The sequence below is a fragment of the Miscanthus floridulus genome, chromosome 18, assembly GCF_019320115.1.
Source record: "Miscanthus floridulus cultivar M001 chromosome 18, ASM1932011v1, whole genome shotgun sequence".
NCBI classification, from domain to species: domain Eukaryota; kingdom Viridiplantae; phylum Streptophyta; class Magnoliopsida; order Poales; family Poaceae; genus Miscanthus; species Miscanthus floridulus.
Genome location: NC_089597.1, coordinates 3,561,969 through 3,585,189, shown reverse-complemented (window position 1 = coordinate 3,585,189; position 23,221 = coordinate 3,561,969). Strand labels below are relative to the sequence as shown.

The 23,221-nt window shown below is 43.0% G+C and overlaps 2 protein-coding genes and 1 pseudogene across 3 annotated transcripts; all 3 read right to left on the bottom strand.

Annotated features, from left to right (window-relative positions):
* Positions 1 to 6,423: 6,423 nt before the first annotated feature.
* LOC136521782 (uncharacterized) lies at positions 6,424 to 8,562 on the bottom strand. Its single transcript, XM_066515552.1, has 5 exons — positions 8,502 to 8,562; positions 8,223 to 8,435; positions 8,086 to 8,151; positions 7,718 to 8,026; positions 6,424 to 7,644 (listed from the first exon to the last, which is right to left on the bottom strand). The coding sequence occupies exons 1-5, from the start codon at positions 8,535 to 8,537 to the stop codon at positions 6,949 to 6,951; spliced, it is 1,320 nt and encodes a 439-aa protein (XP_066371649.1). The 5' UTR covers positions 8,538 to 8,562; the 3' UTR covers positions 6,424 to 6,948.
* Positions 8,563 to 13,109: 4,547 nt separating this feature from the next.
* LOC136521547 (uncharacterized) lies at positions 13,110 to 15,877 on the bottom strand. Of its 2 annotated transcripts, none has more exons than XM_066515294.1 (6): positions 15,689 to 15,877; positions 15,203 to 15,255; positions 14,604 to 15,086; positions 14,461 to 14,523; positions 13,858 to 14,340; positions 13,110 to 13,775 (listed from the first exon to the last, which is right to left on the bottom strand). In XM_066515294.1, the coding sequence occupies exons 1-6, from the start codon at positions 15,764 to 15,766 to the stop codon at positions 13,415 to 13,417; spliced, it is 1,521 nt and encodes a 506-aa protein (XP_066371391.1). In that variant the 5' UTR covers positions 15,767 to 15,877; the 3' UTR covers positions 13,110 to 13,414. The 2 variants fall into 2 exon arrangements, with proteins under 2 accessions (XP_066371391.1, XP_066371392.1); XM_066515295.1 differs by having other exon boundaries at positions 15,652 to 15,829.
* A 2,758-nt stretch (positions 15,878 to 18,635) lies between these two features.
* On the bottom strand, positions 18,636 to 20,869 carry LOC136522536 (uncharacterized; annotated as a pseudogene).
* Positions 20,870 to 23,221: the final 2,352 nt, after the last annotated feature.

Below are 23,221 nucleotides of genomic sequence, written 5' to 3'. Positions count from 1 at the left end.
TCCAGGGAACATTATCGCAGTATCAGAAGAAGATCTCAAGGAAGAACAGAGGCAGGCTATGGAAAAGGCTGTAGAAGAATACAAGCAGCTTTGTCTGAGATCGTTTAGCTTGAACAAGAGTGGACAAGTCATCCAGAAGCAAGATTTGCCGTTGCCTCGGCAGGTTACCTTTGACTCCAATCCTGGTAAACTTCAAGAGATGGTTAATTCTGCAGTAAATCATGCTTTGATTAATCATTCCAATGTGCTGTCCAATACTGTTCATAATGCTGTGGTTCGAACTCTCAAAGAAGGACAAGCGGCACCGCATTACGTTGGGCCTGCCTATCATCAACCAGAGCCGGCATCTGTCAAAACTCCATCGGCTCCTTCGGCCATTGTGGGTACAGAAGTTACTTCCCCTCCAGTATTGGCAAGTTCACCTAATATACAATCTACACCGATACAATCAGATCAGGTGTTACCAGGAGGGCGAGTTCAACTTAATACAGATCTCAGAATAACCAGATTCCTACTAATTGGTGGGGATATGGCATGCCTCCAGAGTCATCTGCTTTCAATCCTAGATTACCTCAAGTATTTGATGCAGCAGCAAGAGCGCCTATATCATCGGCCGTTTCGCCGATGGCTCAAGTGCCTCAATATGCCGCAACTACTTCTGTACAACCAACTCCAGGAGGTTTCCAGATGCCTATGATTCAAACATTCAATTCAAGTCCATCGGCGAGCGTACTGCCGATGCAGCAGAAAGCCCCTGCTATGAGTCAAACTGGGGTTCAGTTCATGCCTCAAACCAGTTATAATTATCCAACAATATCAGCAAATTACCAGCCATCGGTAAGTTTTGTGCCGATGAGTTCTAATAATGATTGGTCAGGATAGTTACCTGTTCAACATACAGTTCAGCGAAATCAGCAGGTTGCAGGGATTCAACAAGGTCATATGCAAGCTGGTTTCCAGAATCAAGCATCGGCAGCCCAGCCGATGAATCCTTTCCAACAGGTTAATGGACCACAAGTAGCGGCAAATATGCCGATTGCTGGAGATCGTGGGCCACAAAGATATGTGGAAGGATGTCAGCAGGCACCTCCTGTAGAAATTCAACCAGTTCGTCAGCAGGAGGCTGATGCTTTTTGGGCCGATAAGATAGCAGAGATTATGAAGGATCAGTTTGGGATAAAGCCCAAGGTCAATACTTATTCTTATCGGACCCCATACCCTCCTGCATACGATTTAATTCCTCTCCCAAATCGGTACAAGGTACCGGATTTCACTAAATTCTCTGGGCAAGATGATACATCGACAATGGAACATGTCAATCGCTTCATTATTCAATGTGGAGAGGCAGCTAACAGAGATGAATTAAGAGTTCGATTATTTTCATCATCTTTGTCTGGATCAGCATTTACATGGTTCATTTCATTGCCACCAAATTCTATTATTACTTGGGTTGATCTAGAAAAACAATTCCACAAGTATTTCTTTGCTGGAATCCATGAAAAGAAGCTTACCGATTTAGTAAAATTGAGACAGCGTAATGATGAATCGGTAGAGAGCTTTGTACAAAGGCTACGAGATGTAAAAAATAAGTGCTACAGCCTGGTGCTGGATGATCGGTAGCTTGCCGATTTGGCTTTCCAGGGGTTATTGCCACATCTTAAGGACAGATATGCTTCTCAGGAATTTGAAAGCCTCAGTCATCTTGTGCAAAGGATTTCTGATCAAGATACTAGGGTTTTTGAACCTAAAAAGAACTGGAGTAAAAAGGTATCATTTGTTGAAGATGTAGGAGATTCTGACTCTGATGAAGAACCAGTTATCGGCTTAGCTGAGTGGGTTAAGAATAAAAAGCCGATATCATGTCCCTTTGGTCAAAAAGAGCCAGAAAAGTTTACCTTTGATATCACCAAGGCCGATAAAATATTTGATCTTCTGCTTCAAGAGGGCCAAATTAAGCTGTCACCTAATCACGTGATCCCATCGGCAGAAGAGTTGAAGAAGATTTTGTACTGCAAGTGGCACAATGCAACTTCACACAGTACAAATGAGTGCAAGGTATTCAGGCAACAGTTACAGTCGGCTATTGAATCTGGGAGAATTAAGTTTGGTACTTCCAAGACCCAGAAGCCGATGAAAATTGATCAACACCCTTTTCCAGCAAATATGTTGGATGCCAAAGGAAAGACCAAGGTATTGACATCAGAGGCTGCTGAGAAAAACGCGTCAGTAGACCCCCAACATCGGATAACTACCGATGATGCAAAGAGTAAGGGTTTGCTAGGGGAAAGCAGTAGTTCCAAAAAACCTCCTCGACCTGGCATTGTGATTACTCATCGAAGGCAGCAGGAGGGTTGGCGTCAACGTAATGACCGATATCGGCAACAGCAAGAAATGAGACGTCAGGAAGAGTGGAATCGACATAAAGATCATTGGAGATGTCCGTTCTTCATCCATTGCTGGGAAGAAGGTATTAAATTGCCAACTGTTGAAAATTGCCCTGAGTGTAATGGTTATTACGGAGTCAATCGTTCAGAAAGGAGGTTTCAACGTGGTAATCAGGGATTGTCTATCAACGAGCCGATCAGAGGCAGGGCATCAGTGCATGATCGGCTGGGGGGCAGACTTAGTGTACATGAGAGGCTTGGTAAACGCGCTGGATATTTTCCAAGAAATCAAGAGGAGCTTGAGGAGATGGCAAACGCAAGAGTTCCCGATGAGGAGATATTCTACAGGGACCCTAATATACGTCGCGTAGAACTAACTAGGACTTGTTATCAGCCGGTTTGGAAAACCAAGTTTCCTCGATGGTGCCCAGAGGGTCTGACAAAGACGCAGAGGAGGAGGATGCAACGTGAGCGTCAGGAGGATTTATACCAGGAGGAAAATTCCTCCAATGAAAGGCCTGGTCATCAGCAGTGGCAGGTAAAACACAAAAATAAGGGTCCATCGGCAGATGTTAATATGGTATTCATGTTGCCGATGGAGTTTCTGGCACTATCTGATAATGAGGAAGAAGTTGTTTTCTCTGATCAAGTAGCTCAGCTAACGCTAGATCCAATGATGGCTGTTTTTGAGAAACCTACCGATGACGAGAGACAGCATCTTAAGGCTTTATTTGTGAAGGGCAGAGTTGATGGGCAGCCTGTGTCTAAGGTACTTATTGATGGAGGGGCTGCGATTAATATTATGCCTTACGTGATGTATCGGAAACTTGGTAAGGGAGAGCAAGACTTGACCAAAACCGATATGATGTTGAAAGATTTTGAAGGCAATGTGTCACCGGCTAAAGGGGCAGTATGCGTTGAATTGACCATCGGCAGCAAAACCTTGCCAACGACGTTCTTTGTTATCAACGGCAAGGGTGCATATAATCTGCTTCTAGGGAGGGATTGGATTCATGCTAATTGTTGTGTTCCTTCTACAATGCATCAATGCCTCGTACAATGGATTGGGGATAAGATTGAAGTCGTCCCTGGTGATTCTTCTTATATCATCGCATCGGCAGAATCAGATACTTATGAGCGAACTAAATGCATATCAGGAGAAGCTTGGGAAAAAGAGTTCCTTAGAGTTGCTGATTATGAAATTCCACCGATCCAAGCAGTCGGTTCTGAAGAGGAGTTTTAATGGATAGGTTTGCCGATGATGGAAAATTAGGTCAAGGGTTCACATCGGCAGATGATTTAGTAGAAGTAGATATCGGTGATGGTGATAGGTCGAGGCCTACTTTTATTAGTGCTAAGTTAGATTCTAAGTGTAAGCAGCGAATAACAGATTTGTTAAAAGAATATAAAGATTGTTTTGCTTGGGATTATACTGAGATGCCCGGGTTAGACCGATCGATAGTTGAACATCGGTTACCTATCAAATCTGGATTTCGGCCACATCAGCAGCCAGCGCGCCGATGCAACCCTAATGTACTTCCTGACATTAAGGCCGAAATAACTAAATTAATTGAAGCAAAGTTTATTCGGCAATGTCGATACGCAGAGTGGATCTCTAATGTGGTTCCTGTTTATAAGAAAAATGGAAAACTTCGTGTTTGTATTGATTTCAGGAATCTCAACAAAGCCACACCGATGGATGGCTATCCAATGCCGATTGCTGATTTGTTGATTGATGCTGCGGCTGGACATCAAATTATCAGCTTCATGGATGGTAATGCAGGTTACAATCAAATATTCATGGCTGAGGAAGATATTCCCAAGACTGCTTTTAGATGTCCAGGACATGTGGGGTTGTTCGAGTGGATAGTCATGACGTTTGGTTTGAAAAATGCCGGTGCTACTTATCAACGGGCTATGAACTTTATTTTTCATGAGTACATCGGCACATTAGTGGAGATCTACATTGATGATGTAGTAATTAAGTCTGGAGATATCACAGCACATTTAGCCGATCTGCGAAAGATATTGGAGTGCACAAGGAAGCATGGATTGAAGATGAATCCTAATAAATGTGCATTCGGTGTATCGGCAGGACAATTCTTGGGTTTTATGGTGCATCAGCGGGGCATTGAAATCAGTAGGAAGTCTATTGATGCAATTAACAAGGTAATTGCTCCTGCCAATAAGACTGAATTACAATCTTTGGTCGGTAAGATTAATTTCATTAGAAGATTCATATCTAATCTGTCGGGTAAGATCAAGGCGTTCAGCCCACTACTTAGATTGAAAGCTGATCAGGAATTTGTATGGGGAGTTGAACAGCAATTAGCCCTTGATGAAATTAAGAAATATTTATCAAATCCTCCAGTGCTAGTTCCACCTCAACATGGGAAGCCTTTTAGGTTATATTTGTCAGCTGATGATGCAGTTATCGGTTCAGCTCTTATTCAAGAATTTGAAGGGAAAGAACGTGTTATTTATTATTTGAGCAGGAGATTAGTGGATACTGAGACGAGGTATTCGGCTATCGAGAAATTGTGTCTATGCTTATACTTTTCTTGTATTAAATTAAGGCATTATTTGTTATCTGCCGAATGTACGGTCATATGCAAAGACGATGTGGTCAAGTATATGCTGTCGATGCCGATATTAAGTGGTAGAATCGGCAAGTGGATTTTAGCATTATCAGAATTTGAACTACGCTACAAATCAGCTAAGGCAGTTAAAGGGCAAGTGATGGCTGATTTCGTCACTCAGCATTGTAACACGGTGGATTCTCTGGGGATTGCTCCCTGGACACTTTTCTTCGATGGGTCCACATGTGGTGAAGGGGCAGGTATCGGCATTGTGTTAATTTCACCTCAAGGAAAGAAGTATGAGTTTTCATTGCCGATTGTTGCTACAGCGACAAATAATCAAGCTGAATACCAAGCCTTGATAAAGGGGTTAGAATTGCTGAAGGAGATACATGCCGATGTTGTTGAAATTTTTGGTGACTCTATGCTAGTTATAAATCAATTGGCTGGAACTTATGAATGCCGAAGTGAGGCCTTGATTTCGTATTATGAAAGGTGTTTGCAATTATTGAAAGGATTTAGAGATTTTCGTCTTGAGCATATCTCTCGATTGCATAATGAGGAAGCTAATCGACTAGCTCAGCATGCTTCAGGGTATCAGACCATTCAGGAAGTGCTAACATCGGCAGTTGATACCGATGACTGGAGGAAAGAGATTGTCGATTATTTAAAGGATCCAGGTAGAAAGGTTAAGAGACGTATAAGGTTCCAAGCTACCAAATATGTGCTCCTCGATGATGAATTATATTATCGAACTATAGATGGAGTTTTACTCAGATGTGTTAGCAATGATGAATCGAAAAGCTTGATGGGTGAAATTCATGAAGGAGTATGTGGGGCACATCAATCGGCTTTCAAGATGAAATGGATGATCAGAAGGAATGGGTACTATTGGCCGACTATTCTTGAAGATTGTTTTAAATATTTTAAGGGATGCCAGGGGTGTCAAAAGTTTGGTAATATTCAAAGAGCGCCTGCATCGGCTATGAATCCTATAATCAAACCATGGCCGTTCCGGGGATGGGCTATTGATCTCATTGGTCAGATTTATCCGCCATCGAGTAAAGGACATAAATTTATTCTGGTTGCTACCGATTATTTCACAAAGTGGGTTGAGGCAATTCCTCTAAAAAAGGTTACATCGGTCAATATGATTGATTTTGTGAAAGAGCATATTGTTTACCGATTTGGTATTCCTCAGACTATCACTACCGATCAGGGTACTATGTTTACATCGGGAGAATTTGATGAGTTTGCTGTAGGTATGGGAATTAAAATATTAAATTCTTCTCCATATTATGCTCAAGCTAATGGTCAAGCTGAGGCTTCTAACAAAGGGATCATCAAACTTATTAAGCGCAAAATTGAAGAAAATCCTAGGAGGTGGCATACAGTATTAAATGAAGCCTTGTGGTCATATCGGATGTCATGTCATGGTGCAACCAAAGTAACGCCTTATCAGTTAGTATATGGACACGATGCAGTGTTGCCTTGGGAAATTAAGGTTGGCTCTAGACGAATACGTTCTCAAAATCAGCTGACAGCCGATGAGTATAATACTCTTATGAAAGATGAGTTGGAAGATGTGGCAGGTCATCGGTTAAGGGCTTTAGTTAGTATTGAAGAAAATAAGAAAAGAGTAGCTAGATGGTATGACAAGAAGGTGAAAGTAAAAGAGTTTGCCGATGGAGATCTGGTCTGGAAATTGGTTTTACCGATTGGGACTAAAAGTTCAAAGTTTGGAAAGTGGTCTCCTAATTGGGAAGGTCCATATCGGATAAATCAGTCTATTCCTGGTAATGCCTATATTTTAGAAACCCTCGAAGGGGTTGTGTTTCCCAGAGCGTTAAATGGAAAATATTTAAAGAAATATTACCCTAGTATATGGACAGATGCATAAAAGTATAAGTGCCGATAACAGTACTATCGGCTAGAATTATGCAAGGGTATCAATGTCTCATAAAGTGCCGATACAATAAATAAGATTACACGTTCAGCAAGGATTGGATAGCTAATATCGCACGCAGGCGAATCTGGTCAGCTTCTTCCATTTCTTTGATATCGTCATCGGCAGCACCTTCCACAGGCTTGAGTTTCTTCTTCATGGCTAAAGCTTTGCGAGCTTGGATATCTCTTTCTTGCTGAAGGGCTTTGACGGCATTGGGTAGCTGGCTTTCTTCTTGTTGAGCATGAGTTAAGGCTGCATCGATTTCTTTCAATTCGGCCAATAGAGCTGCTTTCCTTGCCGATAGATCCAAGATTTTCTGCTTAAGTGCAGCACCCGAAGTCTGCAAGTTGACGATGCCCTTGTGCTTCTCATCAGCGATTTGTTTCAGTTGTAGCATCTCCTCTTTAAGTTGAGCTTGAGCTGCTCTATCGGCAATGCGCTGAGCAGCCCGTTGATATTGCAGTTGACGACTTTCTAAGTGAGCTGCTGGGAAGAGTATTTCTTCAACATCGGCAGGGACCTGGCCGCGAATTGTTTTGAAAATTGCCTTTGCGGGGTCCGAATCATCTACCAGTTGGGCGGTACCTTGCTGTAGCAAATTCAGGAGGGTTTCCAACTTAGATTTAGTCTCTGCCGATATTGTTCCCAATGCAAGGGAAGAACTTGTTTCCTCTCCATCGTCGTCAGAAATGTCAATAGCAAAGGAAAACAGGCTGTTCGGGGAATCTTGTTCCTGAGAGAAAGACAAGGAAATCAATCAGGGGTAAGTATGAGTATTGTAAAATCAGATAGGTTGATCGGTCTACCTGTTTCAAGGCAATTTCCTGTGCTTGACTGGAGGAAGCAACCTGGAGTATGTCGTGTGGATCGGCTGAGCTTGCCGATGGGATATCTTCTGTGACTTCATCGGTGGTGGGCTCTTGAGGTATGATGACCGATGACATTGGGGCAGATGCAGGGATCGGCATAGACCTTTGTCGTTTTGGCTGTGCTTCAGTATCTGTTGAAGCTTTGCGCTTTGCTTGGACATCGGCAATGATTGGCTGGGGGGCATCAACACTTGTTGGTTGTGAAGCTTGGGCATCTGGTACGTTTGCCGATGTGCCCAGTTGTTGCTGCAAAACAAGTGTGAGATATGATATTTAACAGATAAAATGTAAAGTCAAGAAGCTACCTCTGAAGGAGTGGTGCTTGATATCGGCGGAATTGCCGATGACGATCCCGTAGCAGCTCTTACCCCCTAATGATTAAGGTTAATGTAGTTTGTGATCGGCATAAGTGAAAATAAAATAAAATAAACAAGGTTGTTACCTTAAAGGCTTTGACCAAGGTTGTAGCAGCGGCCGATGGGGTAGCCCTGGATGTAGCCAATTTGGACTTAGAAGTGATGGTCTTAGTACGAATCTTCTGGTGGGTCAAAGCGGCTAAGGTGGGAGCGTTGTAGCCGATCGGCGATGTTGGGGAAATAGGCCGGAGGTTGAAGGGTTTCCCACTTTTGCTCACCGATGGTGCTGGGTTGTTAACCTGTTACAAGGGAATCAGTTACTAATAAATGAAAAGAAAAGCAGAAGGGAGTTCAAGGAAACTTACCGCGTCGTCAGGGATGGCATATTCAGAATCGATCATGTGCCGATATGTGTGAGCAGAAGTCGCGAACAATTGCTCTTTCCACTCTCGCCACCATTGCTTGTATGACTCGGTGATGAAAGATATTGGTGTCCAGGTGGATATATCAACATCTGTGGTATCGGCATCAGGAGAAAGTTGTACTACCTTGTTCCAGTCTGTTCCGCAGGTGATTGTTTCCCTGGGTTTGATCACATCGGCAAAGCAGAGTTTGATTGGCAGTTGCCCAAAAGCCAATTGGCGGGATACTGCCGATGGGTTGTAAAATTCATATGTAATGTTGGTGTTTTTCCCGCTGCCGAATGTGTTTACTGGAATTGCCCTGGGAGTGATGATAGCCATCATGAGCTCATTATCTTGATTCAGAGTGTCATCGGCAAAGTTGAAAAGAAGGGGGAATCTGTTTTCTTCGTCGATGTAAGGCACCCAGGCCCTATGATCACGAGAAAGGCCATTATAGAAGCTTTGAAAAAATCTGCCGATTTGGTCTTCGTTGGCTTCTGTTCCAGGAAGGACAATTATGGCTTCACCAAAATTGAGGGGTGAGCATGTTGCCGATTCATCATCCCCGAGCACATAATCTTCAGCAATTTCTCGTGGGAATTGTTGAGCAAAAAAGTCCCATTGCAAACGTTTGTGCATATGGGCATTCAGCCACATGTTGATGAACCACCACGGGCCTCCCAGGTTGCCGATGGGTTCGCCAAGCAGGAGTTTCTGAGACACTTGGTGAAGAAGATGATAAGTAGAGCTCAGAAGGTATCGGCCAAGAGGAAACCTTACGCCATTAGCCAGAAGTTCAGCTGCAGGGAGGAAGGCGTTGGTTGGTCCTACTGATCGACCACAGAAGATAAATTTTTCTAACCACATATTCAGGAATGTGGCATGTTCCCTCTGGCTAGGTGTCCCGGTTTTCTGGTATTCTTGAATATATCCTGTCCAACCGCCGATGTTACGGGTATTCACTCTATATTCAGGCTTTCTACCATAGATGGAGCCTTCATCGGCAGTTGAGATGTCCAAGCCAGTAAGCATGTGGACATCGGCAAGGGTAGGGGTAGCTGGGCCATGTCCAAACATAAAAGTATTGGTCGTATCTGACCAGAAATAAGCAGCTGCAATTATCATTGATTCATTTTTCTGCATATCGGCAATAGAGAGCCTGATACATTGGTCTAACTTTCGCTCTGCCCAGTATACTTGCATCGATCTATTGACCCTCAAATACCAATCTTTCCACCCTTTGGTGGTTTTGGGCCAAGATCGGAATGTGTCTTTCCACAAGTTCAGAGAGAAATTTTGGGCTCTAAAGGGGATTCTGTTAACCTCTGCGTTGATCAGATCGGTTGGATCTGGGTTGCCCATTGGTCCAAGGCATTGGACGTGTGGCTGATCGGTTGGGATAACTAATTTGTTGCGCAGTTCCTAAGGTTATGGAATCCAGAAGACAGAAGAAAAGAAAAATCACCAACTGAATAAATTTGCAAAAAGATCAAAGTAAAAGGTAATGGAAGTGGAGCGAACCGCGGGGACGTCGAAGTTGATGGCCATTGTCTTGAGGAAGGTGGAGATACGAGCCGGGGACTTGAAGTTAGCGCCGGAGAAGGGTTCTGGTTGGTTGAGGTCGCGCGGTTGTTCGTCGGAGTCGCCGCCGGAGAGAGAGAATGCCAAGGATTGGAGGCTGAAGATAGAAAATGAGGGTTCTGGAGAAATCTATTTATAAGCCGGCCAGGATAAGGGTATTTTGGACTTATCTCTATGACGCGCGCATATAGGTCAAGGCGGTGCAGGGGGATATGGTAACTATTCGCGCGATAATCAGGGGATTGTACAGATGAGTTAATAACAAGCAATCATGACTTGGAAGGGATATTGATACATGATATTTTAATTCTTAAAATGGCAGCATTATCATGTTAGGATCTTGCCGATGGGTTATTATTTTGGTATCTCAATCAAGGCAAGAGTGGTTGGCGATTGTGCGATATTTACTGAGGTGCGTGGATCAAGATTAGATTTGATTGGATTTGATAACAAATCAAGTTTTGGCTTGGAGAATGAGTTACGGTAATTGGGCAAAGGCAAGCGTTATCTGGAGTAAATTTCGGAGCATTAATGGTTTTATACTCCGAAATTGGGGGGCATGTGTTGACACCGTTTTTTGCACATGTCAAAATAATCGGAGTGGACCAATCGGCAAGGGGAAAGTTATTGAATACTTTGATAGCCAATGAAAGACAGTTTGTAAAAATGGTTGCCGATAGTTGGTGATGATTGATGGAAAGGTTGATTTGGACTCGGGCGTTGCCGATGAGGTTGGAGGAGTTGTTGTCGATACCGATGAAGGAAGACTTAAAGACTACTGCCGATGAAACAGGGAGTATGCCGATGAAGGAAGACTTGAAGATTACTGCCGATGAAGCAGGGAGTATGCCGATGAAGGAAGACTTGAAGACTACTGCCGATGAAGCAGGGAGTATGCCGATGAAGGAAGACTTGAAGCCTGCTGCCGATGAAATAGGGAGTATGCCGATGAGAAGGAGGACAGTGAGATTTCCATCGTAATTAAGGCGGACAGGGAAATAGATAGGAGTTGGTTTCCTTTTCTGTATTTGTTAGGTTATGATTCGTGTAAGAGTCACGTGTTTCCTTAGATACGGGATTGGTGTCCTAGTTGTGTTTGGTTGTGTCTCTTTAGATCAGGGTATAAATATGGAGTAAAGGGCAATGTAATAGATAACATCAATCAATATCAAAACCAACTTTTACTCCTATTTACATCTACTTTTCGGCGACTTCGTCAATTTGCATATTTTTCTTTTTACGAGTTCTCATTGATTCGGCGAGCTGCATCGCTTCAGTGCGATCTTCGGCGATTCTCGAGTTCCGCGTGAGCACCTCTTGGCCGTGACTTCCGGGCGTATCGCTGTTGTCAGGACCAAAGTGTTCGTTTCTTCATCCTTGTCGATTAGCAGGTCAAATCGACTGGCACGCTTTGGATATCGATTCGGGTATTAGCCCTTTGTGTTTGCAGATCACTTTTGCATCAACAGTAACCACCTTGAAGCCCTAATTGAATCACTACTGCGCCCAACCGAGCTGGCCACAGGAACGACATCTAAGCCAGCTCACCGGCGGCCGCCAACGTGCTCCGGGCTACCTAGCCACTAATTGGCTCAACCGCCTATCCTAGGAGCAAGAGGGCCTCACCAGAGATGTGGCGGATAGGCTGGGTGAAGTCGCGAGGAACAGCAACGGGTTGGCCACGTGTGCGAGGTTGCTTCGGTTCACGCCGGCAACGGTGAAGGCGTTCCCGGCGCCCTGCTGCTCCGTCGGCGGAGCCACTACACGCCGAGGCGAACGAGTTAAGGAGAGGCAACAACCCTACCCGATTGAGACAATAGAGCAATGAGCATCGCCCCGGCCGAGCGCTCGCCTCGTCGGCCATGGCGGACCGCCGAGGGGAAAAATCTCCCCATTACCTCACCGTAGGAAGGAAACCCGGCGAGATGACTCCAATCGAAAGCTAACTACTCTAGTTCGTAGTGTGCACGGTTAATTGGAAAGTTGTAGAGTATGCGAGGCCAAATTGCAGGGGCGACGCCTACGGACTTATGGCGGCCGGCGACGGCAAAACTGAAATTGACGCCCCTCCCTTGTACCACCGCAACAGTGGTGGTTAGGCACGACGCTGTCCTCCCACTCGACCACCAAACGTGCTCGGTAACACGGATGGGGCCAGCTCATTGGGTTGGCTTTAGCGTGGCTTGGCCGGCCGGCGACCTTCTAGGCGACATGACGGGAACCTTTGGCGTGGCCTCGCGCGCAAGCGTGAGAACAAGGCAAGCAGGGCAAGCCCACGCGCGCGCACAACCGAACATCAACGGGAGCAGTAGCTGTGCGGCAGCGCCGGACGGCGTGCAGTGCGAGCGACGCGACGCGACGCAACGGCGAGCAGCAGCCTCAGGCGGACGTGATGGCAAGGGGCAGAGCAGGCAGGCCTGCCGGGCCCAGCGCACGCGCGTGTCGTGTGCTAGAGCGCGACAGCAGGAGGCCGTGGACGGCCACGCAGAGCCAAACGCACGGTGTGCGCACGGGTGCGACAGGTGGCCGGCGCGGCAACGCCGAGAGCCGGGCAGTGACCGCGTCCAGGCGCTGGCATTGCTCAACACGTGACTTGCACGCTTTTTAAAGCTGCTACAACAACCAATTCGATGATCCGAAAGCCAAACCAGTCGTTCTATCCTCAAGCGGGTACATAGGGCTATCGAACTAATCCAAGACACCACGCCACTTCTTAACCCGATCGTTCTACAAAAATTACCGAACATGGCTTCGTCGACCCATTTTCAAACTTACGCGAAACTACTAAGCTTCAAACGGTTTCGCGTCAAATTCCTTTTCCAAGCTACTTGATGCACTAGCTAGCGAACCCCGTCCTTGACCGCACGTATTTTATCGTCGCCTACGGAGTTCGTACTACGAACTTTATCAAAGTTTCGCATAAACGTTCTATGGCATTTTTGTTCGATAAAAATTCACTTAGAATACTAAACGATATAAAGCGACATGAAATGTAACATTTGTTTCTTGTTTCAGATGAACGTTTCAAGTGCCGTACGTTGATCTATACCCTATATTACACCCATGTACAAACAAGTATGAAGCTCATGCAGTGTTTTAGCAAAAACTGTACAATGTAACACTGATGGTATTACAACAACTAGCCTATTACATAAACCAGGCTCCTGGTAAGCATATCACTCCATCACCAATTCACCATAAACTTCCACACTGAAGATTGAAGAACATTTGCTTACCATTACCAATCCATGGAAATGCAGAATACATCTTTCATCTGTTTTGCAGCAGAACGGCTAGCCGAACTTGTTTTCGATGTCAGTGTCTTGGAGCTCACCTTTCAAGTGTAATTGTTTCTCCATGGCGATGAGCAGCATGGGCCATTCACAATACAGAATTTCCTCAATATCGTCATCATGGCCGTACTCATGCAAGTGGCTTCTTACATTTCTGTTGAGCCGCAGTAGACCCATTGTGGTCCTTTTGTACTCGTTTTTAACATTTACAACCCACTGGTTGATCTTTGCATTTGCCATGGCAGTATCCAACCAGTCGTTCTTGTAGGGGAGATTGTACAGTATTCTCTTCTTCTTTGCTTGTTTTTTCTGACCAAGATAATTGACAATTCTATCGTGTAGCATCAGGAAGACCTCAGTGCTGTGAACACAGGTAACCAAATGAGCCTGTGGTGACAACAACAAACAGTCAAAGATGTTAAAACTGAATAAAAAAAAATTACCGGTTTTTCAAGGGCAGCAGGGCAGCATTGTTTACAATCAAGAACTCATCTTTCCTTTTAAGGTTGTCCTTAGTCAAGAGCAAGAGGAATTGACTGTAGTCCGGAGGCAATTTGTTGATATCCCCACCGGAGATACTAATCAACTGCTTGAGCACCCTGGACAGGTTCTTGTAGTCATCCCTCACACGCTCAATGCTGAAGCCTTTGGTAGTGAATCTGGCCCCCCTAAGCTTGACATTGCCAGCGCTCCCAACCCAGACGTTGGACACCTGCAGAGGAGCAGTGAGGCACTTGCAGACTGAGTGGTAGTTCCTCAGTATCAATGCAAGTTTTCTGCTGATCCTAGTGGCTTCATCAGATAATCGCCAGAATGTCTTCGTTGCTGTTCCTAACACCGGCACCTGGATCAGCAACGCGTTGTCCTTCGCATAGCTCGTCGCGTCGCGCAGCTCCTCCGCAGACAACTCGTCGATGTCCTCGGTGCTATGAACAACAAAGAGAGAAAAAATGAGTCTGTGGCCACAGGGACAGTGAAACTGAATGGACGGAGCAGCGAGATGTTTCTTGCCATACATATTAAAGGGGTTCTTGAAGATCTTTTACCTGGGGGTATTACACATATTCAGTACGCTGATGACACAGTGTAGCATCAGGAAGACCTCAGTGCTGTGAACACAAGTAACCAAATGAGCCTGTGGTGACAACAACAAACAGTCAAAGATGATACAACTGAATAAAAAAATTACCGGTTTTTCATGGGCAGCAGGGCAGCATTGTTTACAATCAAGAATTCATCTTTCCTTGTAAGGTTGTTTCTCCTCAAGAGCAAGAGGAAATCCTTGTAGTCCGGAGGCAATTTGTTGATATCCCCACCCGAGATCATAATCAACAGCCCCAGGACCCTGGAAAGGTGCTTGTAGTCATCTCTCACACGCTCAATGCTGAAGAAGCCTTCGCCAGTGAAACTGACCCCCCTTAGCTTGACATTCCCAGTGCTCCCAATCCAGACGTTGGACACCTGCAGAGGAGCAGTGAGGTACTTGCAGACCGAGTGCTGGCTCCTCAGTATCAATGCAAGTTTTCTGCTAATCCTAGTGGCTTCGTCAGATAATCGCCAGAATGTCTTCGTTGTTCCTAACACCGGCACCTGGATCAGCATCGCGTTGTCCTTCGCATAGCTCATCGCGTCGCGCAGCCTCTCGGCAGAATACTCGTCGATGTCCTCAGTGCTATGAACAAAGAGAGAAAAATGAGTCTGTGACTACAGACAATAAAACTGATTCGGACGGAGCAGGGACATGTTTCTCGCAATTATCTGACGAAGAAACAAAGGCCAGCATCTCACTTGTATTGATACTGAGAAGCCACCACTTCGTCGCCAATTTTTGGTCCAGCAGCCTGCCGAAAATACCCAATCAAGCACAAGAAACCGAAACATTGAGGTGAAAAAATTGCAAGAACTTCTCTGCTCCCAGTAGAAACAGATTGGTCCAGGAGGATCCTCTGTCCCTTTTGAAGAAAGAACAATCTCTTGTATTTTCTTTTTTTGTTTATAAAAAAAAATCTCTTGGCACGGGAAGGTCGTCAAAGGCTGAGATTCACTCATATTCCTAGACTAAATTAAGGCAGGCACACATAGGCGATCTACATGATCTGTTAGAGGATGACCTTGCATGCACGGATTCGACTCCTTCAAAGAAATTATAACCTTTGATCATCTTTTCAATAAAAAATATTGCGATATGGCAGGGATGCAAAAGGGGGAGGAAATGAAGGAAGAACACCATATGTTACCGGCAGTACTTATGTTGACACCGATGTGGATTCGAACCTGGATCAGGGCGGCGGCGCCGACGGCAAGGCCGAGGCCGATGCCGACACCTACGCCAACGCCGAGGGTGTTTCCCATGGAGGAATACTATCTTGCTGCTGCTGCTTCTTGTTTAGCAACCGAGCTCAAAGATGCGGCCAGACGTGAGGGAAGAGTAAAGTAAAAGGGGTGAGAAGAAAAACAAAGGAGACTAGATCGGAGACCTTCATCAATATGATTGTTCATGATGGGATGGCAAGACAGTTGGATTCCCTTCTGTTACTTTGGTAGATTTATACATTTTATTAATTGAAACACTATTAGATATATCTATATTTCTTAACTGAAAAACTATTATATACATTTTTATTGGTAATAAAATTTTAATAACTCTATATTTTATAAAACAATACTACTACATATAATTCTTTAATAAGAAATTTTAATATTTTCTGTAGCGAAAGAGGTTAATAGAGACAAAAAGTAGCTATGAACTCCTTGATTTCTTAACTCCTTAAGCATAAACAGTATAACCTAAAATCCTTTTCTTTAATATAATAAAAAGAGACTTTTAAATAATATGTACAATAGGCATAGTGTTTCAGTTTAACTTGAGGTTAAACTCAAAGTTGTAATCAAAATCTAGATTCATGGTGCCATAAATCAATATTATAGCTTGCGCCATCATAACTTAAACTAAGATTTCAACAAAATGCATTTTGAAGGTACATGGAAATGCCATGCAAAGAGGAAAAACTATGAATATAGATGAAAAAAATGCATCTAGTAATTGTTAATTTATCACAAGAAGACAATGATTACATAAGTCTTATATGTATATTGTGTTAGAAAATAAATGAACAGAAAAATTTCCAAAGGGAAGTAACTTTTATTAGTATTAGGTATTAAACATAAGGGGCTCTTATGTTCTTAACCTTGTTTTGAAGTATAAATGTGATTTTACCTTCATTTGTTAAACTTTGTGATTTTGTCTCTTCTTTTTCAAAACGAAGGCATATAGTTCATCCTATTCCGTTCAGAGGAATTAAGAGTACTAGTTTAGCTAAACAAAAACTAGTTTTCCCATGTGATTTGTTTTTTAGTACCCGGTATTTTTAACCTCTATTTTTAATATCAAATATTTGAGATACCATTTAGAAAGAATTTTCATAGAAAAAATTGCAAATATTTCAAATCTAAGGCCAAGTTTAACAAGCTGCACAAGCTTAATCAACTTTCGACGGAAGTCAAAGGGTTAGGGTAATGTCAAGGTCAAGGGTAATATTATTTTTGTCACATCCGATTTGAAGAACAAAATCAGCACACCATATGTATGCTGCGACGTTATTAGTTTATAGCAATAGAAATATCATAAAAATAATGAGTAAATTTTTTTTTATTATAGAGTTGACTCAAAGTCTTTACACAAAAAAACATAGTTCAATAATAAACGTCTATAAAAGATAACGGTAGTGAAACTCCATTCTCCATAGGTAATCGACCGGGCAACATGTATGTCTAGACCTCCAAGAAGTCATCTAATTCTCAACAATCTCCTGCTCTGAGTAGCCATCCATAATTTTGCTAAAAGAACGTAATAAGACAAACGCGACCACAATTGTACTCAGCAAGTGAGAGAAAATAAATAGCATGCTTAGGCTCAGGCAAGAAAATAACAGGCTTGGTTAGAATATTGTAAGCTTCTTAGAGCAAGTATAGCAAATTGCTATAAGTTAACGGTCTCGTACTATGTTGCGTGGGATTTTACTAATGTGGAGGAAAGAGAAAGAGGTCGTTGTTTCGCGAAACAACTACCTTATGAGCTAAAATTTAGAACTATGAGACAACTATTAACTGTACCATTGTATGAGTTGGTGTTATGCAACTCACAACTTTATTTTTATTCTTTGCATAAATTAAGAAATTATGGGTTACTACCATACAATTTAAAAGACAACCATTGTACATGTCTATTAAGTCGTCTTAAAATTATATGGTACTATATGAGACCGTCTACGAGACAACGCCAATGTACTTGCTCTTAATTTGACATGTTTTATTAGCACCTAATTACTACATGTAAGTCTTTCCAAATATTTTAAATCTAATTGAAGTTTAACAAGTTTTATATGTTTAACCAACCATCAACACAAGCCTGAGGGTTAGAATCAGGATCAGTGTCGTCTTTCATTTGTTTTGAATTTTTTCTTTTCTTTTAGTTTATTTATTTTTCCTTTTACCTAACATAGTCTAGAGCAGGAGCGAACGGTGGTTTCGCATTAACTAAATTATAAAGTTGAAACATGATAAAATCATAAATGGATTTCAATGCAGTGTAAGAACACACCCATCTCTCTAAACATAAACTATATACTTAATTTTTAAGATTATAGTCCGTGCAGAGAACGGATTGATACACTACTACCTATTATTGAATCGACGATCAAGGCGTATAACCGTGTTTGTTTTGCATATTTTACCCGTTCAGTATAGACGACGTTCAGGTTTAAACATGGCTAGGTAACAGGGTAAGTATGGACAACCTTGACGTAAGAAAACTCGGAGTGCATTCTTTTTCCTCAATATTATATAGGCCTTACCCCTGTTGAACTCCGGGAGGGATTAAAGCAACTTGGTATTGTTAGGCAGACCAAGTGTACGAATTATTAGAAAAAACTGTCAGCTAGAAAAGCTATTTGAAAGAGATTCCCAACCGGCTCCTTTTTTTAAAGGAAAATGGTCCCCTACCCTTTAACCTGTGCTTTCCTGGGTGATGAAAGAGCACCCCCAGTGGTGGGATCGGGGTTAGAAGAGTACTTCAGATATAATCACTCTCATAAAACTCAAGTGTGACAATACTTCAGATATGTATCTGCAAGTGTTTCCGAAGAATATTCCGAGCGTTGCTTACTGATGCAATAGAGATTGTTTATAAGAATCAGAGATTAAAGGATGAATGCAAACTCAATGGCAAGTCAATTTTACAGCATAATTTTAGAGTTTTAGGGCGATGTTTTACTTTTTACAGCACACTTTATAAAGCTGACCGGCTTTGCCTTCAAAGTTGACGAGACAAGAGAAAGCAACTAGCCTATTACATAAACCAGGCTCCAGGTAAGCATATCACTCCATCACCAATTCACCATAAACTTCCGCACTGAAGATTGAAGAACATTAGCTTACCATTACCAACCCATGGAAATGCAGAATACATCTTTCATCTGTTTTGCTGCAGAACGGCTAGCCGAACTTGTTTTCGATGTCATTGTCTTGGAGCTCACCTTCCAAGTGTAATTGTTTCTCCATGGCGATGAGCAGCATGGGCCATTCACAATACAGAATTTCCTCAATATCGTCATCATGGCCGTACTCATGGAAGTGGCTTCTTACATTTCTGTTGAGACGCAGTAGATCAAGTGCAGTCCTTTTGTACTCTTTTTTTTTGAACATCTGATTTTACAACCCACTGGTTGATCTTTGTATTTGACGTGGCAGTATCCAACCAGTCGTTCTCGTAGGGGAGACTGTATTATGTTCCTCTTTGCTCGGTTTTTTCTACCAAGATACTTGACAATTCTATCGTATAGCATCAGGAAGACTTCAGTGCTGTGAACACAAGTAACCAAATGACCCAGTGGCAACAGCAACAAAAACAAAAACAAAGACAATAAAACTGAGTAAAAAAAATACCGGTTTTTCAAGGGCAGCAGAGCAGCATTGTTTACAATCAAGAACTCATCTTCCGTCGTAAGGTTGTCCTTCGTCAAGAGCAAGAGGAATTGACTGTAGTCCGGAGGCAATTTGTTGATATCCCCACCGGAGATACTAATCAACTGCTTGAGCACCCTGGACAGGTTCTTGTGCTGAGTGGTAGTTGCAGACTGAGTGGTAGTTCCTCAGTATCAATGCAAGTTTTCTGCTGATCCTAGTGGCTTCATCAGATAATCGCCAGAATGTCTTCGTTGCTGTTCCTAACACCGGCACCTGGATCAGCAACGCGTTGTCCTTCGCATAGCTCGTCGCGTCGCGCAGCTCCTCCGCAGACGACTCGTCAATGTCCTCGGTGCTATGAACAACAAAGAGAGAAAATGAGTCTGTGGCCACAGGGACAGTGAAACTGAATGGACGGAGCAGCGAGATGTTTCTTGCCATACATATTAAAGGGGTTCTTGAAGATCTTTTACCTGGGGGTATTACACATATTCAGTACGCTGATGACACAGTGATCATGATAGATGGATCTGCAACTTCAATAACTAACCTGAAACTGATTTTATATTGCTTTGATTGGCTGACTGGATTAAAAATAAACTACCATAAGAGTGAAGTGTATGGCGTTGGAGTTTCACAGGTAGAGAAGGAAGAAATGGCTAATATGCTTAATTGTGTTTTGGGTGATCTACCCTTGAAATATCTAGGGATTCCAATCAGTGACCACCATTTAGCCATGGGGGCTTTTAGTTTTTTGCCTCAGAAAATGATAACTAGACTTGACCAATGGAAAGGGAAATTCTTAACTTCGGGTGTGAAACAAATCTTAACCAGTTCCTGTTTGAGCAGCCTACCTTTGTATTGTATGGGTTTTTACTGGTTGGCTGATGGGATTCACAAGAGAATGGATACCATTAGGGCCAATTTTCTTTGGCAGGGGGGCTGAGGACAAGTTTAAATATCACATGGCCAAATGGGAAATGGTATGCAGACCAAAAGACCAAGGGGGCTTAGGGATTATAAACACTAGAATTATGAATGAGTGCTTAATAGTCAAGTGGATTTGGAAGATTTTGCAGGAGCCTGATGAACTTTGGTTTAAGTTTTTGAAAGCAAAATATATGGGTGAGGGGGGGTTCTTTGAGTCTAAGACAAAGGGAGTGTCTCAATTTTGGCAGGGCCTACATAAAGTGAAGCATCTTTTCAAATGGGGTGTTGTGTTCAAAGTGAGAAATGGAGACCATTGCAAATTTTGGGAAGACTGCTGGGCCAAAGAGGTCCCATTAGGTATTAGTCATGAAAATCTCTTTAGAATGGTGAGAAATCCTTACTGTTCGATTTCTGAGTGCTGGGAGGAGGATGAATGGGTTATGGATTTCAAAAGATCTTTAAGTCCCCAAGAATACAATAGCTGGATTGATCTAACTTACTCTCTGCAAGGATGTAATCCTGAGAGTGATGCAGCGGATATTGTTTCCTGGGCTTTAGAGCCAAAAGGTCATTTTTCAACCAAATCGCTATATAGATTTCTGACTGACTGGGGCATGCCAAGTAGAGTGTCTGGTCTGATCTGGAAATGCAAATTCCATTGAAAATCAAGTTCTTTCTTTGGCAAATGTTCCATAACAAGCTCCAGGTAGCGAGGAGCCTGGTTAAGTGGGGATGGAAAGGTAACATGGGTTGTTGCTTATGTGACTGTGTTGAAACTGTTAACCATCTTTTCTTCAATGTCACTAGGCTAAACTAGTCTGGGGCCTCTGGCAAAATATATTTGAGCTAGACTCTTGTCCTAGATCTCTGGAAGACCTATCTATTACATGGCTGCAGGGCAAGGGGCCGCTGCCGAATCGGTTGATCATATTTTTCTTCGCTGGATTTGCGTGGGCCTTGTGGACCACGAGAAATAAGATAGCAATTGAAAAAATCGTTTGTTAAGACGCCAACTGATGTAATATATGTGGCGATATCATTGTTGCAGAGATGGAGCGTCCTTCTGAAGGAGAAAGACAAGCGATTCTGAGATGGCTGAAGAACTTTAAGCCCAAGGCTACAATGGCAACGGATGTCTTTGAGATCTAGTTGGCTTAGCTCTTTTCTATTTTTAACCTTTTGTAATAGCTGGATGATGCGCTCTATCCTATCTGGGATTGTAATGTGGCTGGTAACCCCAACAAACCTTGTTACGATGTGCTTTCTTAAAAACAGAGTTAATTCTCTTTTAAAAAATATATTTCTAGCCATTTAAAGAATTTTTTAGCTAACCTTGTTACGATGCGCTTTCTTAAAAACAGAGTTAATTCTCTTTTTTTTAAAGATATTTTTAGCCATTTAATGAGATTTTTTTAGTATGAACGCACGCTTAAACACACTCACACACACCTAGACCTACAAACTACACGCACTCCATGCGTTCTTCTAGACATCGACAGAGTCCCATGGGGACTCCGTACGGGCACTACTATTGTAGTGCCACGCGTATACGTCCAGGAACTGGAAATATATATTTAGGGAAAACCCCGGTGCCACACCCGGCCGATCCACAACTGGGATTCGAACACGGGTGGGTGGCCTCCACGACGGGAGCGCTCACCACTGCGCTACTAGCGTGTTGGCGCCATTTAATGAGTTTATTATCTGACGAATAAACAGAGAGCAACATCTCACTTGGTTTGATACTGAGAAGCCACCGCTCTGTTGGCAAGTACCCCCACCACCACTCATCAGGTGTCCAATGTTTGAACTCGCAGCCTGCCAAAAATACCCAATCACGCACACGTAACTGGAAACATTCAGTTAAAAAGATTGCACGAACTGCTCTGGTCACAATAACAACAGATTGGTTCAGGAGGATCCTCATATCATCAATTTATCATTGAGAAAGAACAATCTCTTGTCTTTTAAGAAAAAAAAAAACTCTTGCAACGGGAAGGTTATGAAAGGCCGTCCATATCAACTCTTTGCCTTTCAAGTAAATAGATCCCTATGACCCTTGATCGTCCCTCAGTCTCATCCCTCTTATTGCATCAGTCCCACCCTTCTTCCATGTCTAGGTCCCACGGCAGAAGTCGGAGATCCAGGTTTTATCCTTCTCTAACACGGCGTCGGTTACACGGTAGGAACACAAAAGGGGAAAAGATAGAACGAAGAACATTATATGTTGATGGCAGTATTTTGTCAACACCGATGTGGATTCGAACCTGCATCAGATCGGCGACGTCGTCGGCGCGAGGCCACCACGGAAGCCAAAGCCAAGGCAGGTGTTGCCCATGGAGGATCACTATCTTACTATCTTGCTGCTCCCGCTGCTGCTTTACTTGTTCAGCTACCGAGCTCGAAGCAGCTGCCAGAGGTGAGGGATGAGTAAAGTGCAAGGCGCAAGTAGTGGTACTGGAGAATAAAAAAACAAAGGAGACTGGACTCGAAACCTTCTCTTCTCACCTTCAATCAGGGCGACTGTTCGTGATGGAATGGCAGCATGGTTGGCCAATTGACTTGAGAGGTGAGAGATACTCCCTCCGTCCTAATGCAATTTTAGAACTGTATCATGTTAAAGTATGTCAAGTTTAACAAAAAAAATAATTTGATGTTGTAAGCATTAATATTTTTAACCATATATTTTCAAACTTCAGTCACTTTAACCGATGATGTATTTAGAATTGTATTTTTTTTTAGGACAGAGATAGTACATTTGGCTTGTTATGTTTTTGTCATTGGTTTTTGTTGCATGTACATGAAATTTTGTATAAAGTTATTTTTATAAACCATTAGTTTCCTGTATTTTTAATTTGTGATAAAGGCTATCGACAAGTGTTTTTTATATGGGTTAGAGGTTTATAAAAGACA